The sequence below is a fragment of the Dioszegia hungarica genome, assembly GCF_025882075.1.
Source record: "Dioszegia hungarica strain PDD-24b-2 chromosome Unknown MKK02contig_16, whole genome shotgun sequence".
Lineage (NCBI taxonomy): Eukaryota > Fungi > Basidiomycota > Tremellomycetes > Tremellales > Bulleribasidiaceae > Dioszegia > Dioszegia hungarica.
Window position 1 is genome coordinate 774810 of NW_026515773.1, and position 15244 is coordinate 790053.

General features: G+C 55.9%; 6 protein-coding genes across 6 annotated transcripts; 4 read left to right on the top strand and 2 right to left on the bottom strand.

Moving 5' to 3' along the window:
- Positions 1-29: 29 nt before the first annotated feature.
- Positions 30-3551, top strand: MKK02DRAFT_34592 (dynein intermediate chain; the record flags this gene model as incomplete). The annotated part of the gene is made up of 11 exons (XM_053088975.1): positions 30-158; positions 214-497; positions 543-621; positions 671-929; positions 980-1124; positions 1174-1273; positions 1323-1445; positions 1504-1761; positions 1809-2366; positions 2408-2581; positions 3486-3551. 11 exons carry the CDS (start codon positions 30-32, stop codon positions 3549-3551), a joined length of 2175 nt encoding a protein of 724 aa, XP_052943503.1.
- A 548-nt stretch (positions 3552-4099) lies between these two features.
- MKK02DRAFT_17136 (cyclin-dependent protein kinase regulator) lies at positions 4100-5704 on the top strand (the record flags this gene model as incomplete). The annotated part of the gene is made up of 6 exons (XM_053085738.1): positions 4100-4300; positions 4356-4582; positions 4635-4827; positions 4872-5242; positions 5299-5478; positions 5584-5704. 6 exons carry the CDS (start codon positions 4100-4102, stop codon positions 5702-5704), a joined length of 1293 nt encoding a protein of 430 aa, XP_052943504.1.
- A 325-nt stretch (positions 5705-6029) lies between these two features.
- MKK02DRAFT_38385 (Rec8 like protein-domain-containing protein) lies at positions 6030-9333 on the bottom strand (the record flags this gene model as incomplete). Its single annotated transcript, XM_053090075.1, has 21 exons — positions 6030-6106; positions 6161-6173; positions 6231-6330; positions 6388-6508; positions 6565-6719; positions 6776-6851; positions 6904-6934; positions 6989-7045; positions 7103-7162; positions 7216-7230; positions 7281-7525; positions 7569-7725; positions 7778-7985; positions 8037-8259; positions 8316-8472; positions 8537-8609; positions 8666-8784; positions 8907-8940; positions 8998-9153; positions 9204-9218; positions 9293-9333. The coding sequence occupies 21 exons, from the start codon at positions 9331-9333 to the stop codon at positions 6030-6032; spliced, it is 2133 nt and encodes a 710-aa protein (XP_052943505.1).
- Positions 9334-9758: 425 nt separating this feature from the next.
- Positions 9759-11972, top strand: MKK02DRAFT_28507 (uncharacterized protein; the record flags this gene model as incomplete). The annotated part of the gene is made up of 7 exons (XM_053087571.1): positions 9759-9816; positions 9976-10426; positions 10490-10665; positions 10727-10832; positions 10886-10926; positions 11084-11803; positions 11908-11972. 7 exons carry the CDS (start codon positions 9759-9761, stop codon positions 11970-11972), a joined length of 1617 nt encoding a protein of 538 aa, XP_052943506.1.
- A 343-nt stretch (positions 11973-12315) lies between these two features.
- On the bottom strand, positions 12316-13389 carry MKK02DRAFT_38387 (putative U2 snRNP auxiliary factor small subunit; the record flags this gene model as incomplete). The annotated part of the gene is made up of 4 exons (XM_053090076.1): positions 12316-12499; positions 12585-12784; positions 12988-13243; positions 13364-13389. The coding sequence occupies 4 exons, from the start codon at positions 13387-13389 to the stop codon at positions 12316-12318; spliced, it is 666 nt and encodes a 221-aa protein (XP_052943507.1).
- Positions 13390-13725: 336 nt separating this feature from the next.
- Positions 13726-14984, top strand: MKK02DRAFT_17814 (soluble NSF attachment protein; the record flags this gene model as incomplete). The annotated part of the gene is made up of 7 exons (XM_053085844.1): positions 13726-13845; positions 13950-14008; positions 14066-14160; positions 14242-14324; positions 14367-14464; positions 14517-14691; positions 14745-14984. The coding sequence occupies 7 exons, from the start codon at positions 13726-13728 to the stop codon at positions 14982-14984; spliced, it is 870 nt and encodes a 289-aa protein (XP_052943508.1).
- Positions 14985-15244: the final 260 nt, after the last annotated feature.

Sequence of the window (15244 nt, forward strand, 5' to 3'; positions counted from 1 at the left end):
TATCTCATGCCCACTATCTTGAGCACACTATGGCAGACAGGAGACGACAAGAGATCGACGAAAAGCGGGCCAAATTAGCTGAGCTGCGTCGCGCAAGAGACGAGCGGAAAGCTCTGCTCGCCCAGGCGGAATCTGCGCCCGGACCTTCTCAGTCCACCGTGAGCTACATCCCCCCTCCGTAGAGGAGCCTGGCTCCTAGGCTGACAGGGACAGCCTCTGACTACATCCCGCAAAGACGTGAACGACCTCGTCGACTCTCTCCTCCAACGCCCCGCATCGCCCTACGCATCGACTCCAGGCCGGTCCACACCCCTTCAATTCCCTAATCCCGCTCGTGCGTCCAGCTCGCTCGGCCAGGCCGTCAATGGTGTCTCTACACCACCCGGAAGTGTTCCGCCCACACCGAGCGGGAGGATCAGTCGACTCAGTAACGGGAGTGGGGGACAGGGGAGGGAGAGATTGGATTCTGGTTTAGCTAATCCTGCTGATGTGATACGGTAAGTCTTTGATTTGCCTTAGAGGATGAAAGCTGATGGGACGAGGGAAAGAGCGGCGTCTCCGTTATCATCTGGAGTGGACTATGTGGATCATTCGGCTGAGCTGTACGAACTGCCTACAAAGGTATGTCTCGCACCCTTCCTGTCTCTCAGTGGAAATAGCTGACACACAGGCAAAACCGGCGCCAGTACTATACTCAAAGTCGACGCAGACGGCCAGTATGTCGACAGGCACATCGACCTCAGATATCGAGTCGGATGGAGAAGATGGGCGAGCAGGAGATGGTGCACGTCGGGAAAGACGAGACGGAGGGAGCGGGCGGGAAACGGAGGATGAGATGCGGCGGAGGATATTGGAGGAGATAGAGAAGGAACGGGGGGAGGTAGAAAAAGAGATTAAGGAGTTGAAGGAGAGAGAAGAGAAGCTGGGAGGTGAGCCACTCCCCTTGGTATGCGCCTTGGTCATGAGCTCATGCATGCAGATCTTACATCTGAGCAGAAGCAGGCGATTTTCACTGCTCCAGACTTTTCAGCATTCATTGAGGCGTCTACGAGAATAGCGCAAAGGGCGTTGAGTGATGGTTATGACTATGTCAAGGACTACACAATAGGCTTGGATGGGGCGTTGTGAGTCCGAATGATGCAGAAGAGATAAGTCACATAGCTAATTGCACAGTGATGACGCCGACGGGCAGAAAGTCAAACTAGTCTGCACCTTTTCGGACGAGCGGTGGACGGCTGGGAGATCAGTCACAGGTCTGGACTGGTCTTCGAAGGTACGCCACCTATCGCCTCCAATCGCGGATGTTGTGCTGACTGCGCCAGTTCCCAGAGCTGCTTGCCGCATCATACAACAAAAATCCAGCAGCACCGAACGATCCAGACGGGATCGTAGCTATATGGAATTTGCATCTTCTGGAAAGACCAGAATTTATCTTTCACTCACCGGTAAGCTCTGCTCATCCTACTCGACCTTTGGCCGAAGCAGACAAGCTTACAATACCAGTCGGATATCCTCTCCATCTCGTTCTCCCCATTCCACCCCACTCTCGTCTTTGGCGGCTCTTATTCCGGCCAGGTACTCCTCTGGGACACTCGCGCCAAGCACCTCCCCGTCCTCAAGACCCCATTATCTGCCTCGGGACATACGTACCCAATCTACTCGATGAAGATGGTCGGTACGCAGAACGCCAACAGCTTGGTATCGGCAAGTACGGATGGTCTGGTGTGCAGCTGGCTGGCGGACATGCTGGCGCAGCCCCAGGTAGGTCATCCTCAGTCACAGCTGGTGGACAAAGCTGACCTATGCAGGAAGCCTTACCCCTGACCGTACCAAATCACAGCAAGACGGACGAGGTCTCCATCACCGCCCTAGACTTCCCGCACTCCGAAACCAGCACCTTTTGGGTCGGGACCGAAGAAGGCTCGATATACCAAGCAAACCGATACGACCAGCCCTCGCGCAAAGCCGGGATCTCCACCTCCGCAGGGGATATCTACCGGGGCCACGCGGGACCTGTGACGGGCCTGCACTTCCACCCCTCGACGGGCAGTATCGACTTTGGAGACCTCTTCCTCACGTCCTCGGTCGACTGGAGCGTCAAGCTCTGGCGGGCCGGGGCGGGCGGGAAGGGCGCGGCTCAGAAAGCAGCCTCGCAGCCCGCGGCTCCGGCATACAGTAGGTCGGCGAGCGAACGGGTCGTCAGTACGTCGAAAGAAGCCGCGGTCGGGCAGCAGTCATTGCATTCCTTCGAATCGGCGGATGACTATGTCTTTGATGTCAAGTGGCACCCGCACCACCCGGCCATGTTCGGCGCGGTAGATGGGTCGGGCAAGTTCGATTTGTGGAATCTGAACCAGGATACAGAGGTATGTGCTTGTCGTTTCATCGAAACTTGGCTGATTTCCAGGTCCCACACATCTCCACTACGGTCTCCCCTCGTGCGCTCAACAAACTCGCGTGGGACCGGACACCATTATCTCGAAAAGCAGCAGTTGGCGGAGCGGATGGCAAGGTCTACGTGTACGAGTTGGCGGAGAAGCTGGTGCAGCCGCGGGATAGCGAGTGGGTGGATATGCAGCGGGTACTGGCGGGGATGAAGGCGAGGGCGTAGAGTATGGTTGCGGCCGGAGGAATATCTCGAATCGATCTCTTTAATGATGTATCACGTAGATCGTATATACACTAGGCTATCTATAATGATTAGATCCGATCCCCAGTCTCAGCCCAGACTGCTATACCCCCCTCTTCCGCCCGGCCCGCTATTCCGCACATTGGTAAAGACGTACCCGACCAGGTCTTGCGCTATTGTCGGGACTTCACGCCAGAAATCGCGATGAGGTATCATGTCCCATCCGCTTGCCGAATATTGTTGGCGGTTGTAGAAAATTCCTGCGGGTTATTTTCTGCGGCATTTCGAGTATCGATAGTATCGCATGAGCGCTGACTTACCGATAGCAAAGTACCCCATCAGCCCGACAATGGCCATCCAGAACAAGAACTTCATCAACCCCCAGAACCCCCAACCTCCGCTACTCGACCCTCCACCGCCTTCCTCATCCCCGTCCTCTCCGCCCCCGCCTGTACCTGGCGGCTTCTCGTAGTCCCCGTCTCGAGGACATGCGTCCGGTGAGGCCCATTCCAGCGAAAGACATCCGGCAGTGTATGAAACGAATTGAGGTTCAGTCGATTTCGCTGATTTGTCGCATAGGAGGGTAAGGTTTAGGTTTTGTGGGGCGCTGTGGTATAAGCTGCGAGGGGCTAAGGCAAGAATGACGACCGTTGAGCTCACCCAGCATACTCTGGTCCTTCGACCCATATCTTGAGCCCGTCCTGCCCTGTCTTCCCCATTGGTGTGGTCCAGACGTCGTCGTCGGACGTATCTGTGAGCCAGAAGGGGACGACCGAGGTGACCCGCTCGGCGTGTGGTGGTTTCATATTGGTGAGTTTGAGGCAGACTCGGGCTTTTGATGGGCACTGGGCGTCAGCAAAGGTCAGCTAGGGGCATAGAGCCAGCTATAGGCCAAAGGGATGGGGCAAATCCCCTGCTGTAGGTCTGCAGCTTCCCTTTGCTCTTTCCTCAGCTCACCTGATCCTCATCCTCCACCCCATCCTCCTCTCCTACACCCTTCCCACAGAGATCCATCCTGACCCTGGCCGCACTCCTTGTCGGCGGCGTATCCGTCTCGCTATCTGTCGTCCGCAAGTTCCCTAGTGGGGAAATATCGTAGGTGATGTCGGAAGCTGTGAGGAGGCATTTGAAGGCGGACGAGAGGGGGAGGAGTCCGAGAGGGAGGAGTGGAAGGGCGTGGAGACGCATTGCTGATCGTGCCTTTTGCGCCGGATCGCGAGTGAGATGTGCGGGCGAAGTTAGAGGAGCGAAGAGGGGGATAGGTATAGCTTTGTAGATAGGTCGATGATGGACAAAGTCAGCTCGGCGTCACCGCTCCAGTCGTTCTCGCCGCTTAAATCGCCCCCGGAACCAACACAGATCGCTACCACCTTTGCGCGCAGCCAAGAGCAGCAAAGCAAAGCTTGAGCAAAGCTCCTCTGTCTACTTTATCTTACATATAGCACGACTCTACAAAGGACCCTGCCAGCAATGACTACAGCCATCATCTCTGAGTCAGCCAACGCAGAAGCGGGCCCCTCGACAGCCCGCTTCCAGCCCGGCCCGTCAACATACCACGAGTCTTCGCAATTCCGACACTGGCGATACTCGCCCGAACAGCTCGCTCAGATCCGGTCGGAACTGAACAGAAAGTCCGTCGAGGTGGTAGCTAGGAATCAGGACCTTGAGCGAGTAAGCTAGTCGTATCGCTTCTCTGTGCTAGGAGGATTGTCAGCTGACCCGTCAGAAAGCGCAAATAGAGCTCAACCACAATCCAACAGAGCCCGCTCCGGCAGCAGCATATCTCTCGGTCGATGATGAGCTCCTCCTGCTTCGCTTCTACTGTATCCAGGTCTCCAAGATCTGTCGACATGGTTTTGGGTTACCAGAGGTGGTTGAGGCGACGGCAATCAGCTATCTGAAGAGGTTTTACCTCAAGAATAGCGTGATGGAGTGGCATCCAAAGACCATCATGTGAGCTGCTCGTACTTTCTCATCGCCCCATGAAGTCCAAGTTGACAGTCAGGCCGACCTGCCTCTTCCTCGCCGCGAAGACAACCAACTACCCCGTTCTCATAGACGCCTTTATCCCCAAGTTCGCCAAGCTCCAGGCGTCGGATATTATCGATACCGAGTTCCTCGTCGCTCAGAGTCTGGCGTTTGAATTTTGGGTCCGAGGTGCGGATAAAGGCGTACGGGGATGGTTCCTCGAGTTCCAAGTATGCGTCTCTCCGGCATGACATGGTTAAGTCTTGCTGATCAGCAGGAACAACCCTCTCCTCCTATCTCCGCCCTCCAAGCCGCTCTCCCGAGTACCCTTCTCGCGCTCTCTCGATCCCGCCTGACTGACCTCGAATTCACCCATACGCCCTCCCAGATCGCCCTTGGGTGCTGGTCACTCTCTGCCCCATCGATCGTGCGGAACTTCCTGGACTGGCGCTATTCCACCCTTCCAACGGCGTATAACATGTCGCAAGAGAGGTTGCTGGAGATACTAGAGGATGTGAAGTCGGCGATCGAAAGTGTGGGCGTAGATGGAGCGGGGGAGGCGGAAGTGGATGTCAAGGGGGTGAAGGGGGTGGATAAACGTTTGAGGGGGTGTACCAATCCCGAAAAGACGCCCGGGACTGCTTTGTGAGTCACATCTGGCAAGTAGTTTGTGATGCGCGCGATACTGAGCTGAGTAACAGGTACCTGCAGCGAAAACAGCGTCAAGAAGCACAAGAAGCCTCCCTCCGCGCATCCAAATCCCTCAAAGCAAACAAAGAGCTCGCCGATCGGGATATGGTCTTTGGCGATGTCATCCAGACGGACAATAATAACAAACGCAAACCGCTCAGCCCGATGATTACTATTCCTTCACCGAATCCGTTTGCACCTACCGGCACCGGCGCTGTCGGTGGAGGAAGCGCAAAGCGGTTGAAGTTCACGATTGGGGGTAAGAAGAAGGAGGTGGAGGAGGATGGGCCGGGAAGGGCGGATAAGGGGGCGAGATTGGAAGAGGGGGGTATGGGGATACGGGATGAGGCGATGGGGATGATTATTGGGGGAAAGGGGTTGAAGGAGGTGGGGAGGAGTTTGGAGGAGGAGGAGTGATGGGGTTCAGGCAAGGGTGAGCCAGGGAACACCTTCAGGAAGATTCTTTATGGTCAGCTCTTCCCTTCCCCTCCCCCTCCCCCTTCCCTCCCACTTCCCCTCCCTTTCAAGGGAGGCTGAGAGTAGAAGCTGACTGTCTAGTTGTACTTTAATGCATGGGTGAGGCAGGCGCTGCCTACAATTCTGGTTCTGGCATGATTTGTGATCTACGATACTTATACAAAGGCGGTCGAGACCGGAAGCTCAAAGTGAGGAATGACGATGATGGTACTGATGGAGGCAGATAATGCGTTGCTGGGCTGGAGGAGGGAATGAGAGATGCCGTCTAGGCGGTGAAGCGGATGGAGAAGGAGTCGAATGCCTCGGCCTGATCGACCTTGAGCAGGTTCTTGGTGGCGAGTGCTGTGACATCAGCTGATGCGCTTATTCGGGAATAGACAGCGCTACGCAGCGTACTCAGGCAATTGTACTGCGAGGGGTCAGCGCCCATACCTCGCAGGATTCAAGATTGTCGAGAAGCACTCACGAAAGCAGTAGCAGCGACCCGGCGGGGTGTCTTATAGTCCACAACATCGTCAAAGTCGACCTCGTCCGTCTTATTGCTGATCATCTTCTTCTCAACGTAGCTGATAATTATCAGCTGACAGGCCTTAAGTGCAACGCGACCGGTACAGCTGATTCACGTCAAGAAGTTTCGGCACTGCGTTTCGATAGTAGCAAGACTTTCGGGCCTGAACGCGTCGGGAACGTCGCTGATGAGCTGACTGGGCTCTTCTGCTAGGTCCAGGACTTCCTGCGCCGGCACTGAGAGTCGTGAGCTTGTGAGCCTTCGAGCAAGTGGACGCCACATTCTAGCTCACAGCTCTCATCTTCTGGTCCATCCACAAGCATCGCGCCCGGCCCACCTGCCCTGTCCTGCAATACCGACCCAGACCGAGACCTGCCCCGACGGCCGAGCGGGCCAGTAGGGATACGCGAGCCGGTACCGGACTTGCTGCGCGAGTAGAGTCGAAGTCTGTCTGTTAGCTACGAGTCCAGACAATGAAAGACTATCCGCATAACACAGCTCACCTAGCTTCTTGAGGGGTCATGGCGCTGAAGTGGAGACTGCCAGGTGAGAAGCCAGAGTCGGGAGCAGCGGCGAAGTCTGGTGATCAACCCCGGTCTATCGCAGAGTACTCGGTATGAAATGTACTGACCGTTGTCGTCTTCATATCGGCTGTCGTGCCACTGCCTATGTCAGCTGTGCTCTGCCAGACCAGGGAGGCACAAGACTGAGCTTACAGGCAGAACGACCTGACTAGCTTGACTTGCCCTTCGGCCTAACTCGACATCGGTCGACTAGGCTGGTCAGCTCATATCCTTCTGGAATAATTCCCCCACAAGGTGACAACTGACCTGACTCCGACGCGGCTTGCTATTGGGATCGACGATCTCTTGCATGGTGTCGTGGAAGACCTAATGAGCGTCAGCTTGGTCTCCTAACGATCCTCGCCCAGGAGATAGCTCACGTCCTCGTATCCGCTCTATAGGAATCAGCTGTGGACCTCGCCTGGGAGGCGCCGACAAAGCTCACCTCAAACTGCGTCATATCCGGCCCATCCCCCTGCTGACCTTGCCCCATATCGAACTCATCATTGTAAAGGTTGTCATTCCCATCTTGACCCTGAGCCTGATCATGGACAGGCCCATCCCGCTGTTCCTCCTCTTCCTCAGGGACAAACTTCTTGCCTGCTCGCTGCGCAGCGACGTCGAGCTCCCATTTCCACTTCCCGGCTTTGGTGATGGTCGCGAACATGGCCTTCATGCCGGGATCGAAGACTACATCGTCAGCTTTGCAGATAAAGGGTTCGCGTTAACTCACACTCAAGCCATCCACCGGCACTATCGACCACCTGGTCTGCTTTGCCCTGTACAGCCTTCTCGTGCTCCTTCGCCAACATCTCCCTTCTTTGAGCCTCCATGTTCTCTGCATACTTCTGACGCGCATTCCGCTCGTCCTCATCAGACATCTCCAGGCTCTAGTTGGTCAGCTGAAGGCCAAATGGTGACTTGGAAGCAGACAAGACGTACCTGATCCCACTTGACTTTGCGCTGCTTCTTGACCCTCTTCTTCCGCTCGAGCGGCTCCGCCTCCTCTTCCTCGTCTTCGCCAGACTCGTCAGACCCCCGACGGCGCTTCTTGAGAGCGCTCTTGGTCCCAGAGGCGGCGATGATGTTGCCCTCGGGATCGACAGAGGATTGACGGTCGTCTTGCTGGGGAGTCATGCGGTCGATATTGCTGATAAGTCAGCTATATGTGACCGACACCCATCGAACAAACCCAGCTTACTAGTCCGCCGCACCCGCATCAAACTGAAAGTCCCCCATGTTGTCCCCAAACGCCTCGCCAGGCATGGAGAAGCTCGTGTCGGGGTTGTCGGCGAAGTCATCTAGACCGAGGTCGAGGTCGATGGGAGGCTGGAAGTCGTCCAGCTGGGGCGTGATGCGGTCGGAGCGGTGGTGGATGGAGGTGATCCGGCGGGTGTGGTCGTGGACGCCTGGAGTGGAGTCGCCTGTAAGGTCAGCTTGAGCCATCAAACAGCGTACATGACAGACAGCAGTAGCTTACTTCTCGCTCGCTTTCGCGCAACGCCTGCTTCATCGTCTGACGCATATTCGTCCTCCTCGTTTTCTTCTTCGCCGTTGGCGGACTGCTGAGACGGCTGCGAGTCGAGCTTGGAACTGGCGCGGCGTTGTCGGGCAGGCCCAAGGGGGTTTGACCAGTCCTGGAGCGTGAGCTGATGCTTTGCGCAAGGCTAGGTGCGATTCTCCGAGCGCCGGGCAACTTACAATAAGACCAAAGTTGAAGTCAAGACCTGACTGCCATCCGAGGTCGATACCGCCGAACGTGATCTGGTCGATCCTGAAATATCAGCTGCTGATTCTCCACCGACAATGCGGGGTCGGTAAAGAGCTTACCTGCTCTTACCGTCGTCGTTTAGGTCAATACCCCTCGTTCCGCCTGTACCTCCATTCCCGCCGGTCGTGAAGTCGGTGATGATGCTGCGGGTGAGGGTGGTGTGGAAGGTATTGACGTTCTACAGATTGGCTCAGCTCTGGGAAGTGCATAGAACAGACATCCGACAAGCTGAGGAAGAGAGCTGGGAGAAGGAAAGGGGAACTGAAGGAAGGAAGACGAGAACCTAAAGCGGGTACCCACCGTGTAGAACTCCTCAAAGTGCTGATTGTACACCCTGATACGTCAGCTTTCCCTCTCTGCTTGTCTGATCGCGAAGAAGAGGCTAGCTTACTTGGCGACACCATAGAGCAGAGTAGCACTCGTCCTCAGCGCAAGGGGCTCGGGCGGCTGAGAAATGTACTCGCATGCCTTCTCGAGGTTGAACGCGATGAGTTCCTTCCTGGAGATCTTGCGGGCTTGATTCTTGGGTCCGAGGGTTGCGAGGAGCCTGTAGAGTAAGCTTAGGCCGCATGAGGTAGGGGGTACCGGGTAGCTTACCAGGCTATACCGATTCTGAAGCGTCAGCCGACTACCTTCCCTCTTTTTCAAGCAGGCGTTAGGGGTCCAGAGCTGCATCCGGTACTCACGGGCTGTCCTTCTTTGTAAAGTTGGCGTCCTCGAAGAACATCTTATGAGCGCCGAAGAAAGTATAGGAAAGAGGTGTATGTAGAAAGTCAAGAGAAAGAGGAAAGAGATAGAGAGAGGGAGGGGAACAGACGCGTCTCCAAGCGGCGACCGCACACACACACACACGCCCCTAGCTCAACCTCGAGGCTCTTCCCCCACTCCTCCCCTTCCTTTCCCCCACTTCAGCGCACGGATCATAAACATGAAACTGGCCAAATTGCCTAAAGCGGGAGATTGGGGGGTGGGTATTAGCGGGATCAAATAATCCTAATGGAATTGTCTTGGTCCAGTCAGCCCAGCCTCTCTGATCAACTGATCAATCAATTCCAACCACTACTCCTTTCTTCCCCTTCACCCTTGTTTGCCATAACCTTCATCCTTAGGAGGATCATCCAGAAGAGTCACTTAGTCCTCCTCTTGACCGCAATGACTTCAGCAGAGAGGCAGAAGCTGCTGTTGCAGCAGGAAATCGCAAAACTGTCTGGTACGTCTCCCTCCTTCTCCCATTTCCTCTGAGATTCTGCTTCTTCAAACAAAGCAGAAGACGGTGCACGAGGCATTCCTAGCTCTCGCTATTCTACGGATACCACTCTGCCCGCTCAGATTGGAAACACTTGGAGGAGTAAGACAGCTAACTTGGCAGGCCGCATTTCCGCTTCAACCGCTTCGTCATCAACATACCAACCCCGCTCACATACCGCCTACCACCCCTATCGCCCTCCACGGGGTAGCACCTACCGCGGAGGCAGCTCCAGCCGAGGTCGAGGGTCAAGCAGAGGCGGCAGTACCTACAGCTCGACCCGGCTCGATTTGAGAGAAATCAATCGCGCCAAGGCGACTTCTGCGAATGCTTCGGCTGGCCCGTCGACCAATATACCAGCCGCTACATCGGAAGCAGGGCCACCGACTAGCAATACAGGATTGAGCGCAAAAGAAAAGGAGGATGGCGAAGTCTCTCCAACGCCTTCTCCCGATCTTCCAGGTTCGACCAAAGTGCCCGCGGTACCTGCACCGCCGGCGAAGGCTGCTGGAAAGGCCTCATCATGGATCAAGTCGAATGGCGCGAATATGAGCCTTATGACCAAGGAGAAACGGTGAGCTTCTTCGATCCCCATGTGCTTTGGACTTTGTTAGGGAGTCAAGCTGACTCCGTGCAGACAACAGCTCAACTCGACTTACGTCCCCCCGGTATATCGTCCACGCAAACGAGCAGCGCCTGCCCAGATCCAGATGTTAAATTCGACATCTACGCCGAATGGATCTCAGCAGGTCGTGGTGGATGGCGTCATCTTCCAATTCGAGCCAGGAGGCAAGAAGTTGACGCGGATAGGCGGTGAGCTAAAGAAGAGAGGAACTTCGTTCGCTCGGCGTACTCGAGAGCTCATTCACTGCAGAGGTTGCTGCATCCGCGGCCAACTCGACACCGACGAGAAGAAAGCTGGACTTTCAGGGTGGTTCTTTCAGGCGCACCAATCTCGGCAATCTTGTGTCCACGCCAAGGTCAGTTGGAAAATATATCCGCGAGTTATGTTCGGACTGAGCTGACTCATCAGTCGGCCTGTCCGAGAATACTGCCCCACCTTCACCAAGACGGGTATGTCCATCGAAGGGTATCGAGCGAGACTGACACTTGCTTCTCCCTTCTTCTCGCTTCCTTCTCCGCATCCTCGTCCGGTTCACCTCATCTGTGCCTTTTCTCCGCTCCCGCCTGATGATGCTACTAACTCTCATGCTAATCTTCGACCCTACAGGCAAATGCACGCGAGCCAATGTCTGCCCGTACAAGCACGACCCTGAGCGGCTCGCCATCTGCCCGCTTTTCCTGCGAAACCGCGGACCGCACGACGGTGTCCCATGCACCCTCTCGCACACGCCCTCCTCGCACAACACGCCCTCCTGCGTCCGCTTCCAGGCGACGTCGACATGCCACTACCCGACCTGCCTGTACCCGCACATCCGCGTCTCGCCCACCGCACCTGTTTGCGAGGCGTTTGCGCGCGAGCGATGGTGTCCCGCTCCGGCTGGGACATGCCCCAATCTCCATGTCTGGGAGTGCCAGGAATGGCGCGAGCACGGGCGGTGTTCCCGCGGTAAAGCGTGTGGGCTGCAGCATGTTCTCCGGGCGGATTCGGGCGCGGGCAAGGCTGCGGCCAAGAAGGATGGGCTGGAGGGGGAACAGGTCATGAGTGCTGTAGAGGTGGATTTGAGGGGGGATCTACCAGAGGAAAGCGGGAAGGGAGTAGGGTTTGATGATGGGGCGAATTGGATCGGGTTGGGGGGGAGCGCAGGGGAGTGGGATATGGAGCAAGGGGCGCCGGGGGAGGTCAGTGAAGATGGGGAGGGGTCGAGCGAGGTCGCGGAGGATGAAGATGAGGATGATGACGATGACGATGATGAGGACGAGGGAGACGAAGCGGCTCTGATCACTGGGACTGGCGGAGAAGAGGCAGTATCGGAAGCGTCGAGTGACGGTAAGCACCCATCCCCTTCACTTCTTCTTATCGCTTCACTTGCCGCTCCGACTGCGAGCTGCCAGATCAGGAGCGGAACCGCATGGACAAGCTTGACGATTTAGGCGAGATGGAAACAGGTACCGATACCGAGGACGACGTGGAGGCGGTGCTGGGTGTCGTCGTCTGATCCGACCGCAATGCTAGCGGTCTCGCGCTGGATCCGCACCGATATCGACGCATTGAGACTCGAGTACCGACTCGTCTCTCTTCCATTCGCCTCGCTCTCGCCATCGGGCCATGTTGTATCTTTTGTGTAACCTAGCTAGGCTTCACTTGTTTTAACTTGTTCATATTCACTATCAGACGGTGTACCTCCAAGGTGACCATGATGTATGCATGACATACATCCACAGTAGGCTACTGCATAATCGCGAGCTCTGAGATTACTTTGATGACTTCATACCATCTCGAATACTTCTCCAATACAGAATACTCTACACAGATCATCTCCCCCGCCCCGGGCCTAATGATCAATCCCTCCTTCCGCCCCCTTGCCTCGCCTTGGCCGCGCCCGGTGTCCACCCCATATGCCCTCCAGCGTCTTTATCTTCCAGCCCCGCGGCTGCTGCTTTCCGACGCGACATGCGTTGACTTGATTGAAGGGAGGTGACGAGTGATTTGGTCGGATGGCACAGGTGCATAAAGTTGCAGAATCTGCGGAGTCAGCCTATCTTTCCCTCATCGTTGCCCTCGACTACCTCCCGCCCCCCAGTATGGACCCGGCAAGAGAGAGACTCACCCTTCACGTGTACACGTGCCCAGCTCGTTCTGGCGACAACAAGCCTCCTTGAAATCCGATACCGGGCTGAGTTCACAATGCAGCGGTCGCATAGCATACCACCGGTCATTCAGCTCGTTCGTTGCCCGTCCAGCTTCCGCTTCCCATTCGTAGCGCGCGTAGACGTTGCCCATGAGGTGATCTCCTACGTTGTCGCATACCTGCGGGTCAGCTGGGCTCACACGAGAATCCGGCGTGCGATATTCTGGAAAGTTCCTTTTTCCTCTAACGAGCTTTCCGCCGGTCCCACTCGCCATCCTGCTCATACCGCATCCACTGTCTCCAGAGCCTCCTGCAACCCATCACTAGAACACCGCCTCCGACACCCGACTCCTCACAGGCCCCGGACGAAGGCCCCACTTACATGCAATTCCACCAGATTCCCATACTTGCACAACTCGACCCAAAAGTCCTCATAAAACGCATCAAAGTTCCTCTGCAATTCCGCCTGGCCCATCTTGGCCCCCTCGGGCGTGTGCGCGGGGTTGTTGTAGACGTTCGGCAGAAGGATCGTCTGCGAGAATTGGGGCTTGATGTGTTTGCGCGAACAGCGGTCGCCGTGTCGACAGGCGCCGATTTTGAGGTAGAAGGAGCAGTTGACGCGGTCTTGCTCTGTGCCGCTGGAGGTGTCAGCGTGTGTCTTGCGAGCCGAAATCAAGAGTCACGGTGATGTTTGTAAGTGGAAGTGGAGGAGGGGAAGCCAGCTGCAGGTGGGAAGTGGAGGTCGAAGGGGGACTTACAAGATGCTAGCGAGATGTGAAGCCATTTTGCTGTATTTTCTGACGATAAATTCCCGGGTTCAGGTTCAATGCTGTCAGAACGGTACGGTGAGCGGTAAAGGTAGATACAGCAAATGGATGTCAGGTAGCGGGCGGAGAGAAGACAAGAGAGAATAAAGGCAGCAACAACTCAATTGAGCTCGAGCTCTCTTGATGATGAGCTTAGTAAGCGGAGATTGGACCCCTTGCCCGCGTAGAGCCGAGAACGCCACGTGGACCTCTGCCTTGCGTCACCGCAGCTGCAAGCCAAGCTTCTAGCTCCACCCTTCTCATCTCTATCACTCAGTATCTAACCCTACCTAGACCAGCTACGCACATCCGCAATGCCCAAATCAAACGGAGAAGAATTCCTCGCCAAGGCCGAAAAGAAAGCAGGATCCAGCGTCGGCTGGTTTGGCAGTTCAAGCTCGAAATGGGAAGAAGCAGGAGATCTGTTTACCCAGGTGGGTCTCGTCTCGCCTGGCCTTTACCGACAGAGTCGCCTATCTGAGCTATGGCCTGACACGGGTGGAGGCCAAGGCGACGATCACAAACTGATAACCGCCAGGCTGCCAATGCCTTCAAAGTCGAGAAACGGTGGAATGAAGCGGGGGCGGCATTCGAGCGGTAAGCTGACCCACACTGCTCACGCCAGTGAGGGGGACTGCAGCTCACAAAAAATAGGGAAGCATCATGTCGGCAGCACGCCAACGAGGCGAACGACGCTATGAATGCCTACAAGAACGCCGCGAATGCGTACAAGAAGACTAATCCCGAGGGTACGTCCGGGACATCCTTTGTGGCCTGTCTATTTGAACGGTCGGATGCTATGTCATAGTGAGCCCTAGCTGATGGCCTAGCTGCTGTCTCTGCGCTGCACCAAGCTATCAAGCTTCTCATCCAGGCCGGCAACTTCCGGCAGGCGGCCGATAGGGAGAAGGAGGTGTGTCTTTTGCTGTGTACCAAGAGGCGGCGCTGATCTTAGATTGCGGGTATCTACGCGCAGGACGGCCTCGACATTGCTAAAGCCCGAGACAGCTTTGTTCGTGCTGGAGATTGGTACAAGCAAGAGGATGCCAATGCGTGAGCTTGCTTGCGCTCAATTCGTACCCCAGAAACGCAGCTGATATGGTAGTACCGCAAACCAATGCTATCAGCAGGCCGCAGAACTATCAGGCGATATGGGCGAGTACCAACGCTCGATGGAGCTGTATACCACCGTGGCGGACTGGAGTCTGAGCTCGGCACTGACAAAGTACTCGGTCAAGGAGTACTGGTTACGGGCTGCCATGTGCAGTATGGCCATGGGTGTGAGTTCACATTTCCGTTTCTTTTGGATTAGGACATAGAGCTGACGGACTAGGACCTAGTAACGACCCAACGCCTCCTAGACGATTTCGCCCGTAAAGACGTTACATTCCCCTCCACCCGCGAGGCCAAATTCGCGTACGAGCTTATGCAGGCGTGCGAAGAGGCGGATGTCGAGCGGTTCACGGGCGCAGTGTTTGGGTACGATCAGGTCACCAAGTTGGATAATTGGAAGACGGGGGTATTGCTCCGGATCAAGAAGGCGCTCGAGGAGGATGAGGGAGGGTTGACGTAGATGAGTAGATAGAGGGGGAGGGGGGGGGGGGGGGGGGGGGCGGGCGCAGATGGGTTAGATGTGCTACGGAGGAGCGCGGTTTCAAAGGGGGAGACGGCAAGGTGGGATTGTACGATCACGAATAGTCATAGTGATTGATACGGTCAGTGATGCAGATGTCAGCAGGGACACGATGGGCATTATGGTTTCATATGGGTAGGGGTGTGAAGCATTATCATATGTGAGCTTAAGGCTGAATGTCCACAAGGTCCGGTCTCGCC